This window comes from Urocampus carinirostris, chromosome 8 (assembly GCF_059441175.1).
Source record: "Urocampus carinirostris isolate Australia breed hairy pipefish chromosome 8, RoL_Ucar_1.0, whole genome shotgun sequence".
NCBI lineage: Eukaryota > Metazoa > Chordata > Actinopteri > Syngnathiformes > Syngnathidae > Urocampus > Urocampus carinirostris.
This window is the reverse complement of record NC_142356.1, coordinates 26064439-26084109: the sequence shown is the minus strand read 5'-3', so window position 1 is coordinate 26084109 and position 19671 is coordinate 26064439. Positions and strand designations below refer to the sequence as shown.

Below are 19671 nucleotides of genomic sequence, written 5' to 3'. Positions count from 1 at the left end.
AGTTATCACAAATCCATATTTTGGGAAAGGCTCTGAGGGACAAAATATACTGTTTGCGTGAATGAAATGTTTGAGACCACTTTGAGACCGAGATAAACACTGACCAAAGTAATGGCAAGGCAGAAATATGAACAGTAATGGGATATGCATAGGAACAGAAATACTTTAAAACAGGCCATAGATCAGCTTGCATGGCTGCTATTGGAACAGGCATAGCCATAACGAATGAAAACTTTTCTTTAGGACACCCCTTTAGTTAACCCAGTTGCCAAGGTGTGTGTGTTTGAAACTTTTTTTTAAACTGTCCTAGAATAACGTGCAATTGCTTTTTCATTTCACCAAGGGGCAGTAGCACTCTCACTTGTGGGGGCGCGGGAGGCTTTCTTCTTCCGAGGGGGGACATGACAGAAAATAATTGAGCTAAGTTAACCAAACACAGTATGAGATTGAAACCTATTTATTAAACTTGTAAAAAATGAAGGCGACTGTGGTAGTGGCCTTGAAGAGACCTGAAGGAGACATATGAAAAAACTAGCTGTGTTTCAAAACTTTCTTCAAGATTGTTTATAAGTTATTCTTTAAAGGTTCTACAAACATGCAGACTCAAATACCCCAAAATTAAAGCTGCAACTTGCAAATTGTGTCTCATATATTCCTTGAAACTCAAACTAAAATGTCACACGCATACATCAAACACAAAACAACTGACCTTAGTGGTTTACTAACAGCAAATGCGGTCCTTGAGGATGTCGATTGTGCGCCTTTGCAGACTTTGTACCAGAAGCTGAGAAAACTTCTGGAGCCGTACGAGCCTCAGTGGTGCGTGGAGCACGAAGATTGGTCACTTTACGTATTTGCTCCACACAACCGGTAAATCCCCTCGTGCGCTGTCGACCGAGCGGCATATCGAAACACGCGTGTGCGCTCTCAGTGTTTACACAGTGTATGTGTGTTTAGCTTCAGGCAGTGGTGCCAGAAGACCATCGGGCACAAGATGTTCGATCACATCATCCTGCTCTTTATCTTCCTCAACTGCATCACTATCGCACTGGAGAGACCTGACATTCAGCCTCACAGCATGGTAACGCACACACCGCGCACATGTAAACACATACATGTCAACATCCATCATTTAGAAAGTGGCAGATCAAGGACGCTTCATTAGGTACATCGTACACACTTAGGCAACTCATTTCACATTATAGGCCACAGCCGGCATCAGAAGATTGTAAGTGGACCTGACTAAAAGGATTCAATACTCTGCTATAAATAAACCAAATATTATGTTTTTTCCTTTGTTTTGATTTAAAGACACACGAGAACATTACGAAAATGTTGAAATTTAACAGAATTTTTTATCACAAAACGAAAAATCTCAGATCTCTTTGGACCAGGGGTGTCAAACATATTTTGGGAAAGATAAACGCTCTCAGTTAAAAACAACAGAACAGTTTAAAAAAAAGTTAAAAAGAGTTACCTAAAAAATACTGAAAAGTCATGAGAAGTACAAAAAGGTACTAAAAAGTATGGGAAATGTACAAAAATGTGTGTTAAGTATGAAAAAGTACTTAGAAGTGCTGACAAATATGAAAATCGCTGAAAAAAATATAAAAGTGTCTGTAAAGTATGAAAAAGTAGGGGAAAGTAAGACTAAAAATTGATATCTAAAAAAAAAAGTAACATTAGTACTGGTAAGTAGGAAAAGGTACCAAAATTGTTTTGGGAAGTACTGCAAAGTATTAAAAAGTAATACATAGCATCACAAAGTACAGAATGAAATTATAAAAAGTATTCTGTTAAGTATGAAAAAGTAGTAGTAGTAGTATAAAAGTATGAAAATTACTGAAAAGTACCTAAAAAACTGAAATGTTAAAAAGTATGGAAAAAAATATAAACAAATAAAGAAAGAAAATATACATAAAGTAATAAACAATATTGGAAAGCCTGTGAACACAACATCTAATGGACATATTTAAAACTGCAGGTTAGTATTTCGACATGATAACCCAAATTTTTGATATCAAGCGATATTGAGACGATTCAATTCACGACTTCACCATTTTCCTTTAAACTTCTCGTTTTGATCTGCATTTGCCATTGGCATTTTAATGTATTCCCCTCTGAGCGTGCGGACTTAATAATAATCAACCAGCCATGATTATTACGATTACAGTGTCCCGCTAGGTTTTTCATTATCATTTCATCTTCTGCGGCAATAATTGTTTTCTTTTAAGAAGGGACGTCGTGACAAATGTTCCTTTTTTGTGTGTGCGCTTTTGTGTGTGTTCGTTACAGGAGCGAGTGTTCCTCAGCGTGTCCAATTACATCTTCACTGTGATCTTTGTCGGCGAAATGATGATCAAGGTGAATCTGGCTACGCCATTTCTGTTCATATTTCTCTCGCACTGGGATCGAATTCAATGACAAAGTCACATCTTAGGTGACATCAATCACGTAACAGTATAGTCCTACGATTGGACTACTTAATCATGTCACAAATCAGAAACTAACCTGATTTGTCTCCTGATACGTGCGTTTGGTTTCGCTTGAGTGGTATACATATATATATATATATATACCACTTGGGGAATATTATTTACTTTCACGACAATTTTTACACATTTGTTTGAGCTTATTATTAAGAAACGAATATTGAACAAAAATTGTATTTTAAATAGATAGGAAAAAATATTTGGATATTTAAAAGTTGTGTTTGATTGTGACTGATTACAAAACACATTTGAGGGTCATAAACTTCATGACCTTAGTGAAATAATGGATTTCTCAATCTTTTGTCACAAAAACGAAGTGTTTACCGCGTGGGTGTTTTGAGCAGTTTACGACTGTCATTGGGACGTGATCCTGTCATTTTGGGTTGTAGGGGGGTCATAAATCGGACATGCCGAACTGAAATGATATGAAGGATTAGCTTTTCTTTATTACAAGTCAAAACACTACCAGGATTTATACAGGCAAATGCGTTTTCTTAACTTTAGTCACTCCTAAAATTATCTAATTTTGGTCTGCATAAATCCAATACCTTAAAGCAGGGGTATCAAACTCATTTTAACTCGAGGGCCACACGATAGAACAATCATTCTGTCGGGGGCCGGATTAGTAGATTAAAGAGAAAGAAAAAAAAAGATAGAGAAATAAGAGAAAGAGGGAGGGAAAAGGAGAGAGGGCGGGACAAAGAAAGAAAAAGAGAGAGAGGGAGAGAGCGTGAGAAACAAAAGAGATAAAAAGTCATGAGCGGGGGAAAATAAAAGGAGGAGGAAGAAAGAAATCCAAAGAGAAAAAGAAAGACAGAGGGAGAGAAAAGAGAAAAGAAAGCACGAAGGGTAGGAAGAGAGAAAGAGAATAGTGAGAAAAGGAAAAATGGAAACGAGCAAAATAAGTTAAAAAGACACACAGAGAGAAAGAAACAAAGAGCAACAAAGGAAGAGAAAAAGAGAGACACAGAGAGTGACAGAGACAGAGACAGAGACAGAAAGTGGGAGAAAGGGGATGGAAAAGAGAAAGAGAGAGAGAGAGAGAAAAAAGAAATACAAGTACAGTGTCTTTGTTCGAGGCACATGGCTTTGGCAACATGAAGTTGACATATTTCAACCTGCAGCTTGTTTTTCTCTTGCACTTCTCTGAGTTGTCTTGCGGGCCGGATTCAATCCTTTAGCGGGCCTGATCTGGCCCGCGGTCCGCCTGTTCGACACCTGTGCCTTAAAGGGCCCGAGTCTATTACTTGACCACTTATTGTTTAGTGCAACCAAAAAGGAGTTCTAGAAAGCACAAGGAAGAATACAAACTACCGAGATTCAAAGTGACCAAACTGCACGTTTCTTCCTCTTATCTTTTGGTACTTTTTTTTGTGTGACCCATAGCAGCAAAATTACGTCCACTTATGTCAGCTCCCTCTAGGTAAGACTCATGCTATGTAAAACACAATTTTTAACCAATTCTCAAATTACAAGTGTTTTAAAAACGCACGTTTACATGATAGTTCATGTATTTTTGCTAATTATTCAATTTTTAATGAATGACGTTTTTTCACCACCAGGAGGCAATAAGTAATACACAATGTCACTTTAACAGCAGCAATTGTTATATCACAAGTCCCAAATTAATATTTTAACAACCTATATGCCTTTGTAAACATGTTTCCTAATGGTGAATGCCTGGACATAAAATCTAAATTCTAGAACCATGTATGGTATGTGTGATTATGGACATTCAAGTAAAATATGTCATATTTGGCAATAAAACATTATAGTCAATGATTCCTTTATGAGGTTGTAAAAGTGATTATTCCAATTCAAGTCAAAGTTTGCGGCTATTTTATCAAGCCCAGGATTTCTCCCAGAAAACCTTGTTTGCCCAGCCAATGGGAAAAGGGAGATGAATGGGACTGGTGGTGTAATGCTCTCAGCGATCCATATTTTACTTTTGTAATCAATAATAATAATAATAATAATAATAATTTCCTTGTATTGTCATTCTGTGTAACAATGTACACAGAACGAAATGTCGATTGCACCTGACCCGTTGTAGCGAGCCGATGCAGCCGCAGCCAACAGAGGGCGCCGCCGACCACTTTTTAAGTCTTAGGAATGACTCGGCCGGGGCGCGAACCACCGACCTCCCAGTCTCAAAGCGGGCGCCTTACCATCTAGGCTACTGAGCTGGTATAATGGGTAAAGGGACTCAGCATGTCTATTGGCCATTACTATTTATCGGCATTCATTGATAGCCTGGTGGAGGTGAAGAAAAAACGGTGGGCCACCAGGGTCATAAAATACTGAGGGAAATGACTTTTCGTTCATTTAAGATCCCGGCTGAGAGACGGGTAAGACAAGCACTGGATTTGAGCAGGTCTTTTGAACTTTTTATTGGGAACATCCAAGACACAAATGAGGTACAGAACAAAACTGTTTGAATCACAAGTGTGCAGTCAAAGTGGTTGACAACTACATTTACCGTAAAATCCGGACTCTAGAGCGCACCTGTTTATAAGCCTCACCCACCACATTTCGGGAGGAAAACCGATTTTGTACATACACATGCCGCACCTGTATATTGGCCGCATGCGCCCACATTGAATGAACGCAATACAAACACAATATTAACCCATACCCGATACAGTCCAAAATACACAGCCGGCAAAATGAACGGAAAATGATACCGGTACTTAAGATTTAATGCAGACCTGCAGAGTCCGGGTGGCCGTTGAAAGTAATCCAAGGAAAAAAAGTGTATATTTCCAAAGGTAAGGGTGGGAAAAATATATATCCACTATTGTCGTCCGCGTCCACAAACACGTCTCACCTTTACCCCACTTCCCGTCAGCCCTTTTTTGCCCCGCCCCTTCTTTCTCATTTGCTCGTACAAAACATATCCGAATAAGTTTCTAAAATAAATACATTACAAAAATATACAGTTGCAAATACATATTATACATGGTTACAGATGTTTACAAAGAAAGCTTGAATAATATTATTATAACTTTCATCCCAAACCGTGCCTGTGAAGAGTAGCAAAACGCTACTAGCAACACGCTCGCAACACAGTAGACAGCTCTGTTAAAAATCTTGCCGTATTTGTAGTAAGTACGGCTAACCGTCCGCATCCTCCTCCTTATAATTGACGTCATCAAAGTCTTCTTCCTTCAGTATGGGTAAGAGATTTTGTAATACAGACGTCGTCCCACGCTCCCTTATTCAAAGAACGCTAGCAACACGTTCGCTAAGTAAAGTTTGCGTGCGGTTGCTCTGCTTCCTTCTTAATCGGACTGCTCGATTGCGTTCAACTTAAAAGTTGCGTCATGTGTCTTTCTTCTTGCAATTTGGATGATGAGGATATGTCTACGCTAATTTAATTTGTGCACAAGCTAAGAAGTTGCAGTCTAAACCTTACCTTATGTATTCGAGCGCCGCTGGCGACCGTTTGAAAAATTACATAAATTGGCCGCATCACTGAATAAGCCGCAGGGTTGAAAGTTTGGGAAAAAAGTAGCGGCTTATAGTCCGGAATTTACGGTATACTAAAAGGGAGCGCGATGACAAAAATCCTACAGGTCGTGGGAAAATCCCAACTTTACACCAGCCCGTTTGTCTTTAGGGATACTGAACAAACTCAAGATTTCTCCTAACTGCAAACTTAAAAGACCTCTTAAAACAATGTAGAACTGAATAACAACCGAATGGATATCTCAATAAGTCAAATAATTATATAAAGAAGTAAAAATGTATACTTAATTAAAATAAAATCACGTAGTCATTAATAATGACTAAACAAATGAAGTAAGTTTAAACGACAGAAATAATAAAAATGTTGGAAATGAAAAAACAAATCAGACAATCGTAAAGATATACACTGTGACATATTTCAATATTTCAAAAGAAACGAATTTGGTTTAAAATTATGTCTCTTTTAGTATTTGTGAGGTTTTCTTTATAAAAAAAACTATTATTTCAGTCATTTGTGACGTCTTCATTTATCTAGCCATAAGAAATTAACGTCTTCATTTATTCAGTCGCTATTGTAAGACTTCCCCATTATGTCAGTTGTGTTTTATTTTGTAGAGGCTTGGGCTCATCATGTATGTTTCTGTTTAGTCTCTTAGTCCTTGGAACTGCCCTCCCAGTATAAAAGTAATTGACAGCCGTTTTGATGGTGCACATATGAACCCTACAAGCAATTCTGTAGCTCACCTGTGCCCAGAATATTCCGTTACAATAAAACTTTGAAGAAACTGCTCATTTCAGCTGCAGTGCTTATTTTAACTGTCTCACAACCTGAAAGTAAACAAACACAGGAAGGAACATAAAAGCCTTCCTCCGACACTATGTAAACATGTTTTGACCATTGTGTAGAGATACATAAATCCATTTCTCTGTGTGATTTTAGGTGGTGGCGATGGGCATGTACTTTGGTGGCAAAGGTGTGTATCTGCAAAGTAGCTGGAACGTCCTGGACGGGCTTCTGGTGTTTGTGTCCCTGGTGGACATCCTAGTGTCCGTGGCTTCAGCGGGTGGGAATCGAATCCTTGGTATCCTGCGTGTACTTCGGCTGCTGCGCACCCTGCGACCACTCAGGTACCAGTCCTCTTCAGCGGCTAACATTCAGGCTAACATTTACAGCCAAAATACAAATTCTGAACCGTCTTTGTTGGAGTCTCAACATACAGTAAACCAGCGAGATGCAGTGAGGTTTGTGTTTGGTGAGGCACTGTCAGAATAACAAATAAATGAACCTATATCTGATTCAAAATTTGATCGGCAGAGCAAAAAAGCAATATGTAAACTGTAACATAGAAAATAAAACATTGTATTGTCCGATTTTAACCTATAAATGAAGCCCTCCTCCTTTTGAATAAAAGTGTCAATAGAATAAGAAATCCTACATTAAAATGATCATGCAATATGAAAAAAAAGACTGGATGGCTTGACTTGCTGTTAACCAGCTAGTACTTTCATTAATTCCATTGTTTGGGGCTGAGGTGTGCACCAAATCCTAATTTTTGATCTCACTATCTTCCTCTTGCCTTACTCTGTATCTGTAGAATGTCAGCACAGTAAGAAAAAACATACTAATCCATTTGAATAAAAGCATCAATAGATAAGTAATTCTCCATTATTAAAAAAAGTCCTTGCAACAAGAAAAAATTATTGGATGGCTTTCTAAAACTATATTCTCTTGTTTGGGGCTTGGTTGTGCACCAATTCATAATCCTTGGTCCCACTGTTGCCCTCTGCCATGAGGCAAGAGAATTGCTTGCCTCCCTTTGCATTTGCAGACGCTCAGCACGGTAATTCACCCTAATTGCAATAATATACAGAATTTAGTGAAAAAAAACTGCGATTTTGAAAAGGAAATTGCCAAAATTGTGAAGTTCAAATAAGAAATAGCTCTAACACCTAATAATTACTGTATGAATACTGCCTCCCCTGACTGCAACTCACTGCAGTAAACCTTGAAATATTTTCAGTCGAAAATTATATGGCAAGTTAGGTTTTTGTAAAAATGCACATTTTAAATGAAAACTTAAAAGTTTGCCTCCACAAGGTCAAACTTGATATGTGTATGTCGCTTAAAGGGATCCTTTTGTCACATTTTTCAATTGACAACCTTGAGGCGCAAAAGGGAATTCGTTGAGTTGGACTCATTGTGGCGATTTCTTGAGAATTAAGGTGGAGAATTGTATCTCATTCTGTTAGTGTGAGTTTATTTCGATAACAGGTAAATCTCCCACACAAATTGACACCCACGTCATTTCCAACTGCTATATCAGGCTTTGAATTTTGCAGCTAAAGAATATTTGCTTTGTTTCAGGGTGATCAGTCGAGCTCCTGGTCTGAAATTGGTGGTGGAAACTCTGATCACGTCACTCAGGCCCATCGGGAACATTGTTCTCATCTGCTGTGCTTTTTTCATCGTGTTTGGGATTTTGGGGGTTCAGGTAAACATCTGCCAAACATAAACATGCACATGGTTTGAAGACAAACGAGGTGCAGGATTACAGATGAAAACGGGACACGGTGGGAAAATGCAAATGGAGTGCTGAACAAGCATCTCACTCCAGTGGTTTGCAATTCTGCTAGAATTGGTATTGATTCCAATCAAAAGCTGGTGACGCTGATAGTAATAAATTTTAAAAACACAGGGGAACTTTACAAAAACAACTCTCCCCATTGGCTGATCATTTGAATTTGAATTAATTGTAATTTATTCAACTACAAATTATTTGAATTAGATAGATAGATAGATAGATAGATATAAATACAGTAAGTCAATTTTACTCATTTCGTGTCTAATTTTCTTATCTTGCTGAATTAAACTAAAATATCAAAAGTAACACGGAGACAACCAGTATTTCTTTATCATTTTTTTACTTGAAATTCAGTAAACAAATAACAATAATTCTTAAAACTTTAACTAATATGTTGTACCATCACAGTAAAATTTAAAACGTTAAAATTCTATTAAACATAAAAAAATACTTTAAAATAGCTTTATAGGATTCCAGTTGAGGAAAAAAATGATACAAATACAGACATATTTTAAAATGTTATGCAATTAAGTCAAATAAGTTAAAATATTGTAAAATAGTAACCATCAATCTTAAGACATGTTCTTGTTTCACTGTGAAAAGTTAAAATTGTAAAGATTACATTAAAATAAAATGGAAATTCTTCAAATCAGCAAGTAGGTTGGGGCAAGAGGGAAAAAAATACGAAAAAATACATTATTTTCTACATATTTTACTATCAAAACAAGTTAAAATATAGTAAAAAAAAAAAAAAGAACCACAGTCCATTTTGATTAATAATTTTGCAATAATTATACTTAACTTTAAAACTGTATCAAGTGTTACCCAGTACTATATTTTTGATCTTTTTTTATGTAGAAAAATAACAAAAACAACTTTTACCCGTTTTAAGTAATATCTGCCAAGTAAACAAGTTATTTATATGTTACAACTTAGTTGTTGTACAATGAACAATAACTAAAATCAAAATGATGTGCAAGGTTTTTAGTTTGCTTGATATATTATTTTTGCTTTGCAATTTTAAAGGGACAGTGTGTATTATTTTGTGCCTACTAGTGATATAAAGAACTTAATTCTTTAAAAAAAAAATTAAATGATAAGCAAAAATAAATGAACTATCCTATGAATGTGCATTTTATGAAAATACTCGCAGGCTGAGAAATGTGCGTTTGTCATCATTGTCTGCCATCTAGCTGTTACATAGAACTTAAAACCTTACGAGAGGCTGGGCAAACAATATGAAGAAAATACAAATAAATGGTGCACTTTCGTCACATTGAGTCACTGTAGTTTGCATTGTCCCTTTCGCTATGTGGCACTTGTTTTGGGTTGCACTACCTAATACAGCGACATCTAGTGGTCAAATGATACAACAGCTTTATCAAACAAAATTAGTGATTAAACCACATCACACATCACGAGCAGGCAATTACTAGATTGAAAGGTAAAATAAATAGCATTTTGCTGCCACCCACTGATATGGATAAATTTACAGTTACCCAGCTAATCACTGGAAGAAAGCAAATATACAGCATCAGTGCCATTAATCTTACTTCACTTTTCATATGAATCCTAAAAATTTTCTCCAATTATAAGTGGATTTCTTTTGAAATCAAAAATTAATTGAGCACGGTAAACGGCCACGGCTCGCTGGCCTTTTCAAGGGCTCGACCCGGAGAGAATTAGAAACTGTTGCTACAGTCACCCACCCGGTGATATTATGATGTACGGACCGTGTTCCCGTGTTTGTTTTTGTGTTTGTGTCTGCAGTTATTCAAAGGCAAGTTCTTCCACTGTGAAGGCTATAACGTGACGAGCATCACCAACAAGACGCAGTGCTTGGACGCGGGGCATCGTTGGTTGCGAAGAAAATACAATTTCGACAACCTGGGACAGGTGTGACACACCCGCTGGCCTGTGACGCCGAAAAATCTTGATGTCCCTGAAATATCCGTTTCGCAGGCTCTGATGTCTCTGTTTGTGCTGTCGTGTAAAGACGGCTGGGTCAGCATCATGTACGACGGTTTGGACGCTGCCGGTGTCGACCAGCAGGTGCCTCGCCGTACATCACAACAAACACCTGTTTAATAGAATCCCGACTTGATATTTTTGAAAGACGATATCCCTCGGTTTTCGCTGTTAACGGGAACCAGAACCACTCGCGAAAAGTGAAAATCCGCAAAGTAGCATCGCACCTTCATAAAAGCCCCCTAAAAGGCCGGGTATCAAACATGGTTGATATTTTTGGCGCTCGGTCGCCAAATTCTTCAAGTGTGCAAGGGTAGTGAGGAAAACCGCGACTTGACGCATGCGCTCTAAATGCGAAACACGTCTTTGGCCGGAGTTTTATCCTCGAGGAGCGAATTGTCCGTTGAAGAGATGGGAATTCCGGTTGTTTTTAGAGAACCGGCTTTTTCGGCACGGCTCACAGAATAAAGCCAACGCTTTCGGCTCCCAAACGGCTTTTCAGGTTGTGTAATTCATCCATCCATTATCTGCACTGCTTATCCTCAGTTAGGTCGCGGGTTTGCTGGAGCCTATCCGAGTTATCTTCGGGCAGTGGGCAGGGAACACCGTCAACTGGTTGCCAGCGAGTCTCAGGGCACACAGAGACAGACAACTTACTCGCCCTAGGGACAATTTGGACTAGGCAATCAACCTAACATGCATGTTTGTTGGAAACCGGAGTGCCTGGAGGAAACCCACGCAAGCATGGGAAGAACATGCAAACTCCGCTGTCCTGTCTAATTAAATTCATATATTACCTATTTATCGCAAATTATTATGAATGCTTTAGAGAAGTGAAATAAAGAAAACTTGACCGGTAACACTGATAAACACAGGAAACATAAATTAAAATATTTATAAATGTACAATGAAAAAGATACAATACAAAACAATTTCAATCTATTTTATACTTAATAAATGTAAAGTCAACAGCCCACAGTCCCTGAGAAAAAAAGCATTTTGAACAATCACAAAAGAAAAATGGTGTCATCCACTTCCAAGAGCCGGCTCATAGAGCCATTTCGTTTGTGAACAAAACACGTTAGTTGACAATAGCACGGTCAAATGTAGGGCTCAATTTTTTTGCGACAGAGCCCTTATGACCTTTTTTTCCTGGCGCATTAGTAAACACTTTATAAGTAATTGCTATCTAACTATATAGTATTCACTATTTTTTAGGGTATCTTGGGAAAAGAGGAAAACCACGCCACTGAAAACCGCATCAGGTGTGGTGGGCTGGTCGCCGTTGGCATTCTGCAGCCAATGGCGTCTCGACGCCAAACCTTCACGAGGCTGGCACTGGGTGTGCGGGGGGCTTAAGGGTTCAACTCGAGTTAAGGTCTTTACCAAAAGTACGCAAATGCAACAAAAAAACTAGATCTACAAATAATAACACACAACACGTAATAGCATTTGAATGAATTGTTTTATTGTCGTTATAAAAAGTAAAACGATATTGGAGGGCTTCTCCTTTCCATGTAAAAAAGCAATTATGGGAGCGGCCGGCTAGCTCCGCACTAGCATCGGGTGTCCTTTAAAGGGGAAAGATCTCCGCAACGATTGAAACAAGACCGTCCCGAATGTAGCTGTTTGCCACGAGTTGGAGCTCCAGGTCATACATTTCCCTGCTAATGGACGTGGCGTTGGCAAGATACTGGGTCCTCAGCGGTGGCTTCAGATATGTTAGCCTAGCCGCTAGAAGCTGCATCAATCTTTCCTTCTCTTAGATGCCAAGCTAGTCACTTCTGGAACCTTATACTACTCCAAAGAGCCCCCGATGGTGATCACCATTTCTTTGAGCTCTTATGACTGTCCTCAAAGTAGGATTTAATTGATGAAAATTTAACTACTTCTCGAGACGTTTATTATTGGTAGAATATTTGGGACACCATTGTGATGCAGACAAAAGTTACTTTCGGACAATAGTGTGCAATCGACATTTGAAGCAAGCTCTTATACATTTTCTGAGTGCAAAACCATTGTTGACGTTCTGGGTTGTTTTCCATGGTTGATCAATGTCCATCTATCAGTAATTTTGACAGTTCACCCCTGGTAGACTTGTTGACTTAAGATACATGCATTTGAAATTTTCTCAAAATGATTTGGAACCAGATTTTAGGGAAATTTGCAAAATAATGTAACCTTCACAAATCTTTATTTTCATTAAATTATTCTTATTTTGCAATATTTTAAAATAACTTGAATAATTAGCTTGAAATAATTTGTAGAATTGTTTAAAAAATATTTTGAAAATAAAATTCAATGAATCAAATTTATCTGTACTTGTAATTTGCTTATTATGTATTACAAAAAATGTTTTTGAATAAAGAACTTAACGGGACAGTGTGTATTATTTTCACCAGATGGCGCTGAATTGTGTTATGCAACCAAAAACTAATGCTATAAACCACAAAAAGGAATACAAATTACAAAGCACCACTTTTTTCATATTTTCTTGATATTTTTTTGCCGACTAAGGTTGTTTTTTTTTTTTTTTTTGCTACCTGTAGCAGCAAGATGATGGACAATTATGTCAGCCCTTTGTAGCTGAGGCTCTTGCTATGTTTATATTCATCCAATTTTTTTTTACTTGCAAGTATTTATAAAATGCATTTTCTATGATAGCTCATGTATTTTTTGATAATTACTGAATCCAATATTGTTTTTTCTTTAACAAATACATTTTTTTTTCACCACTAAGAGTATCTAAATAATACAGACTGTCCATTTCATTCAATAGTATTTTTATAGGGTGTTTTCTTTTAACCAAATTCATACGAGCAGTTTGACAGTTTTTGTCTTCTTGACATACTTTTCTCTTTTAAAAGTCAACTGTAATGCATTATTAATTGTCAAGAAACCGCATTAGATCCGACAGTGCCTCGTGATCTTGTTAGTTTTAAGCGAGACGGGGTGAAAAAACAAGGATATTTGAGGAGAAGGGAGGAAGGTGAAAAAAGGAAAACGTGTCAGATAACTGGATGCGCTGTGACAGCTGCTGACTCGGGCCTCCTGCCCGCTTGTTTTTGTTTTTTGTTTTTTTTTGGCAGCCCGTGCGCAACAACAATCCATGGATGCTGCTTTTCTTCATCTCCTTCCTGCTTATCGTCAGCTTCTTCGTGCTCAACATGTTCGTGGGCGTGGTGGTGGAGAACTTCCACAAGTGTCGACAGCAGCAGGAGGAGGAGGAGGCGCGACTGCGTGAGGAGAAGCGACGAAAGCGTCTGGAGAAGAGGAGGCGAAGTGAGTTCAGGGCAAGCGCACCGGAGCCAGCTTCTTATCAGTCTTGGTGACATCACCAAAAATTGCTATACCGTATTTTTCACATTGTGAGGCGTGCTAGATCATAAGCTCCCATTCCCCCCCCCACCAATAATAGTTTTTTGTCATATATTTGTCATACGTAAGGCGTATGAAATTGAGCCTATAGTAAGAGCCACGTGTGTCTGAAATAACACTGCCCGGGGCGTGCATCTTTTACGTCGGGCGTACAACTTACAAAAGGTCTCCGCCCGGGTGGCGGAACACTTTTTCAAGGGAAAAAAAAAAATATATATATATATATATATTTATTTTTTTTAATTTTATTTTTTTTCAAATCAAACGTTTTATTTATTCCGATTTCAAAATTTTCTTTCGGTTTGGAAATTTCGGAATATCGGTTCGTTTGGCAATTTGCATACTGGGCAGCCAATCAGAAGCCTGCATCAAATAACTTCGTGCTTCCGGACTTTCCCGAGCGTTATAAGGTCGTGCATTTGCATATCATTTTCTAAAGTAGACGCACAGAAAACACAAGAAAAATGGATAAGTGGTTTGGAATCAAGCCAAAACCTCAGCCTCAGAAGAAAGATTCAAAACAAGCAAAATTGATGACGCTACAAAACGTAAACGTACATTAAAAGAATTGTGGAAAGGAGGTCATGTGGCTTGTAGCAGGCGACGCGACACAAATATTGCATGAATGAAGATGAGTAAATACAGGTACATACTGATGGCAGATGGAAAACAGCGGTGTCATTTACATGCAATGAATGTTATAAGTAGATTTATAATAAACTTAATTTTAAAGTGTTGTTTTGTTACATATTCTGATTATCAATCCTTAATACTTTGCAACAAGGTATTTTTTTTTTTTTGCGATTAGTTGTCTTATTGTGTTTCAAGTTGTGAAAAATGGGGCATGCGACTTCAGGGCTGGGCAGGCAACTTTTCAGAGTTGTCTGCCCTGGTGTCCGCTAACTTTTTGTCATGAGTTTCAGACACTGGTACAGGTACATATTAATACAGGGGTCTCCACCCTTTTTCAAGCAGAGACCCTAATATTTGTTTCTTTATGGTGCCCAGTTTTATATACATTTCTTAAAAAGCAACTTACCTGGATGCCTTGCTTTAATAGGTAAAAAGGTAGCTTGATAGTTAGCTAAAAAGGTGATTGGTTGATTGGTTAATTCTCTAAGGTCATAGGGGCAACATCTAGCTTAGGGTACATGATGAAAACATATTCTGTATTTCTAATTGCGGCCTTTGAGTAAATATATACTTATAGATACATAATGCTTATGTCCATCCGAAAACGCCTCAAAATGCGTACACACTGAACACCTTCCTTAAAGACGGGTCCAAAGTGTTAATTGAGTTCTCACTCGTATTTAAAGCCCCCTCTTTTCCCTTGCCAACAGTAGCGTTTTGGCCCAAAGACACCTTCAAGTGTGTATTATGCGAGTGTGTAGAGTGCCCAATTTATGAGGTGGAACATTTTTCTACATTCACTTCACTTGGTTTCATCAGCAACTTTGCTTTACATATTATTTTGTGTCCCCCTCCGAAGCATTTTATTAACTTTGTGTATATGTGTGTGTGTCTTTCTACTGTTTGTTTATGCTGCATCATTAAGGCATACCTATGCACGCACATAACTTGTTCGATGCACATTAATCTATAAGGACACAGCGCCTAGTCTAGGGACCCTAATTCACTCCACAAGCACATATCTTCCCACGGGGAAACCCAAATCTATGGAGAGGCACTACTCACTGCAGACATTTCCAATTTAAATTCCACATTACTTTGCGTAAACAGACACTTAACACTTTAGAAACACCTAGATTTACAGAGGCGGCACGGCGGAGGAGTGGTTAGCGCATCTGCCGCAGAGTTCTGGGGTAATGGGATCAAATCCAGCTAACAGCCTTCATAAGCGGAGTTTGCATGTTCTCCCCGTGCTTGCGTGGTTTTTCCCCGGGCACTCCAGTTTTTTCTCCCACATTCCAAAAACATGCATGTCAGGTTAATTGGTCGGTCCAAATTGTACCTGGGTGTGAATGAGCAAGTGAGTTGTCTGTCTCTGTGTGCCCTACAACTGGCTGGCTACCAGTTGAGAGTGTCCCCTGCCCACTGCCCAAACACCAACCCAAAACCCCAAAAAAGGATAAGAAAAAGAATAGTTTATTGTGGCGTGTCTAAAAATGCACATGTTCATGAATGAGCTGACTGAGGCTGCGATCATGACTTGACAGGAGAAGGCGTAAAAGGAAATTCCGCTTGGAACCTTAAACTTATAGATGAAGCAACAATAGATAGGCTTCGTTATGGAGAAAAGGTCCATGCAGGCACAAACAAGTTGCTGGATATCTTGAGCTTGCCAATACTATCGCTAATTCTATTGTTTGGGGCTGTAGGGTGCGCCAAATCAGAATGCTTGGTCTCATTATCAGCCACTGCCATGAGGCAAGAGAATAGCGTGCCTCACTGTCCATCTGCTGGCATTCAACATAGCAATACTTTACATACTAAGTGCTTCAATAATATTCATAATATAATGTAAAAATTCAGCAATTTTGAAAAAGAAAATCCAGAAATTTTGTTAAAGTTTAGTCGAGTTAAATTAAAACAGAAATAACTTTAAAACTATTTAATATAACTGAATAAATATAAAAATTCACTATGTTCCTCATTCTATAGATCCATGATGACAAGTGAGGCAAAGCCACCCATTTCTTATGTGAATTGCTGAAACTACATCCAGAGCCTGTTTTTTTTACAAGGTAGTCCCAGTGAAGCGAAAATGGCCTTTCCTCACTGAAATTATTAGCTTCCTGTTTATTTCTCACCAAATGTCCTTGAGACTTTGTTGTGCGTCTTATTACACAATAACCTGGCCACAGAGGTCGCTAATTTTTGCTATAAACATCTGTGCTTTCCAGTATTTGTGTTTTGTCAAATGGTGAGCCTTGTCATTGATGATTGGCAATAAACAAGCAAATAGGCATGCCAATTGCGTGCCTCACCGAGCCTCACACTGCATATGCAGATGCTCAGCAGACTAAGATGTTACATACTAATGTATTCATTATATAATGTGAAAATTTAGCGATTTAAAAAAGAAAATCCCCCAAAAACGTAAAATATTGAGAACAAACTTTAACACCTACTTCATATAACCATTTCTAATTTGATACAGCATTTCCATGACAACAGGTGAGGAACATCCTCAACTGCCTTACCAGACTGCACGTCACTGCATTATACAATATTTTTTTCAAATAAAAGTATAAAAAATAATAATAAATGAAAAATAAAGTGTTTTTATTTGTTTCAAGTACATTATTTTTTAACCCTACTTTAATAATGTAAATACATTTTAAAACTTACCTAAAACGTCTGCCAGTTTTTAGGGAATATTGAACAAAAACTGATACAAATATTTATTTCAAAAGATATAGTTTGCTATTTTCCACTTGTAATTTGCAATTAAGTTGGTTAATAATGTACTTTTCAAAAAATTACTAAATAAAATTCAAATTGTTTAACAAAATAAATGAATAAAACCTATCTCTAATCGTAATAAGCTTATTCCGGCATATTAAACAAAATGTTTTCTTAAATAAGAATAATTCCGTGATTTCAAAAAATAGAAATTCCCAAATTGTTAAATCAAATGAAAAATAACTTCAACACTGAATATGACTGCATGTCACAATACCTTACTATATCTTTTTAAACAAACACATTGTCTTCTCCTGTGTAAATAAATACCACTTTGACCACAGTTTGTGTGTCCCCGAAGATGCGTATCAAGAAAAGACTCCCATTGCTTCAAAACCATGTAGTTTGTACCCCCGCAGGGTATTGTAAATTTAGAAAAGTAAGTGTCTTCTCAAAGGTGTGCGTCTTCACAGTTATTTGAGCAAAAGCTTTGTTTGTCCCCACAGAGTTATGTGTACCTATAAAACGAGGTGTCCTCACAGAATCTTGTGTGTGTACAAATCCCAGTGGGGGAATCAGACCTCCATAGAGAGAGAAGCTTGCACGGAGTGAAATAATCTTTGTGTGAATTTGTGTGCAGAGGCCCTAGAAAAGCCGTACTACTCGGACTACTCACCGCTTCGTCGCTCCATCCACAGCGTCTGCACCAGCCACTACATGGACCTCTTTATCACCATCATCATCTTCACCAATTTGCTTACCATGAGTATGGAGCATTACAACCAACCCCAGGTATCCACGGCAACAGTCCCTCCTTTCATCAGCGTGCATAACCGCCCTCGTTTTGTGTCTGCGTAACAGTACCTGGTGGATGTCCTCAAGTACTGCAACTACGTCTTCACCGTGGTCTTCGTAATCGAGGCCATCCTCAAGCTCATCGCGTTGGGCCTCCGCCGCTTTTTCAAAGAAAGGTTGCGACGTTTCCACATGCAATCTTCCTCCTGTGCCGTTTTGGCGAGTGGCGAGTCACAATGTGCCCTCTTTAACACAAACATCCGGCTATCCGCACAAATTGGGCACACATAAAATTGGCTTGAATCTATCCAAAGTCATATTTTTCAACACATTTTTAAAAATGAATTCGACTGGTCCCAAAGTTCCACCCAAAATGTCATTTAAGTGTACTTTAAATACAAATGGAGTTTAAAAAAACTCAAAATGTAAAACCAAATAGTGTAATTTTGCGAAATAATATGCTATTATGAACTCAGTCAAATAATGTAATATTATTGTTTTTGTTTTTGTTTTGTTTAGGAATAGAACACCAGAAACAGCATCGATCATAAATCAACAAAATAAAACAAATTTTTGCACACAAACAGCTGTACAACACAATAATACTGTACTTAAACATGTACCCAAAGGGAGTAGGTTGTAACCCAGGGTTAGGGAATCTATGGCTCGCGGGCCATAAATGGCTAGTACACATGGGTTGAAGGTAAAACAGATCTAGTGCAATTCTTAACGTTTTCTTACCTGTTGAGCTGATTGTTTCAATTCTAGCTACAGTTTACGGTCAAGGTGCCCCACCAACATATCCCGTTTTGGCTTTACATTGCTAAATCATCCTTTTAATGGAAGCTCATTTAAAAATCTATGTTAAGACACTTCATGATGAAAAGCCACAGAATTAACTATGAATACTCAAAAGAAAAGTACTTAACGCAATTTGATTGGTTGAGCGGTAAGAATGGGCGGAGCTATACATAGGGCACGTGCACTGCCAAACCTCGCCCAACTTTGTCTGCACTGAAGGTAAATACGTTGGTATCATCATTTGCAGTATTTTGTGAAACAAATGAACTTTTCTCACCTTATTTTGAAATGGCAAATGTCAAAATGAGCCTTAACACGCTCAAGAAACTGCGGGAGGCAGACAAATTTTAAGTGGCATATTTACATTGATATGAGACATGGTACCTCTAGCAACAAGATGGCGGAAAATGATGTCATGTTATGTACAGCAAATACAAATTTCTTGACATATGAGTATTTTAAAAATCGCATGTTTATACAATACTTGATTAATCTTTGCATATGAATTATATCATTATTGTTTTTTACCACGAAAAGGCACTCAATAATATACATTGTCCTTTTAAGAATACAAAATGGTAAAGTTCTTTATATAACAAAATGACTGATTTGAACTGATTTTTGTTAAAGTATATAAAATAGCCATGCTTTTAAAATGAAAAGAAAAAAAATTGTTGAAACATTAATTCTATTCATTACTCACTATATGTTATATTCAAAATATTAGTTAAACTTAACTACAATTTAAAAACCATTGAAAGGTTCTTGAAAATGTACATTTTTTAAAATATTTTATTTATGTATTTATATAAACATGA

The 19671-nt window shown here is 37.7% G+C and overlaps 1 protein-coding gene across 1 annotated transcript in view; it reads left to right on the top strand.

The window, feature by feature from the left end:
- LOC148361447 (voltage-dependent T-type calcium channel subunit alpha-1H-like) overlaps positions 1-19671 on the top strand; it is a 161558-nt gene that overhangs the window by 118003 nt on the left and 23884 nt on the right. The window contains exons 18-27 of the mRNA XM_088342125.1: positions 770-870; positions 958-1081; positions 2296-2364; positions 6901-7088; positions 8326-8452; positions 10313-10438; positions 10505-10594; positions 13600-13792; positions 17898-18049; positions 18119-18228. Coding sequence (XP_088198251.1) covers positions 770-870; positions 958-1081; positions 2296-2364; positions 6901-7088; positions 8326-8452; positions 10313-10438; positions 10505-10594; positions 13600-13792; positions 17898-18049; positions 18119-18228 — 1280 coding nt within the window. The remainder of the gene's footprint in view (positions 1-769; positions 871-957; positions 1082-2295; positions 2365-6900; positions 7089-8325; positions 8453-10312; positions 10439-10504; positions 10595-13599; positions 13793-17897; positions 18050-18118; positions 18229-19671) is intronic.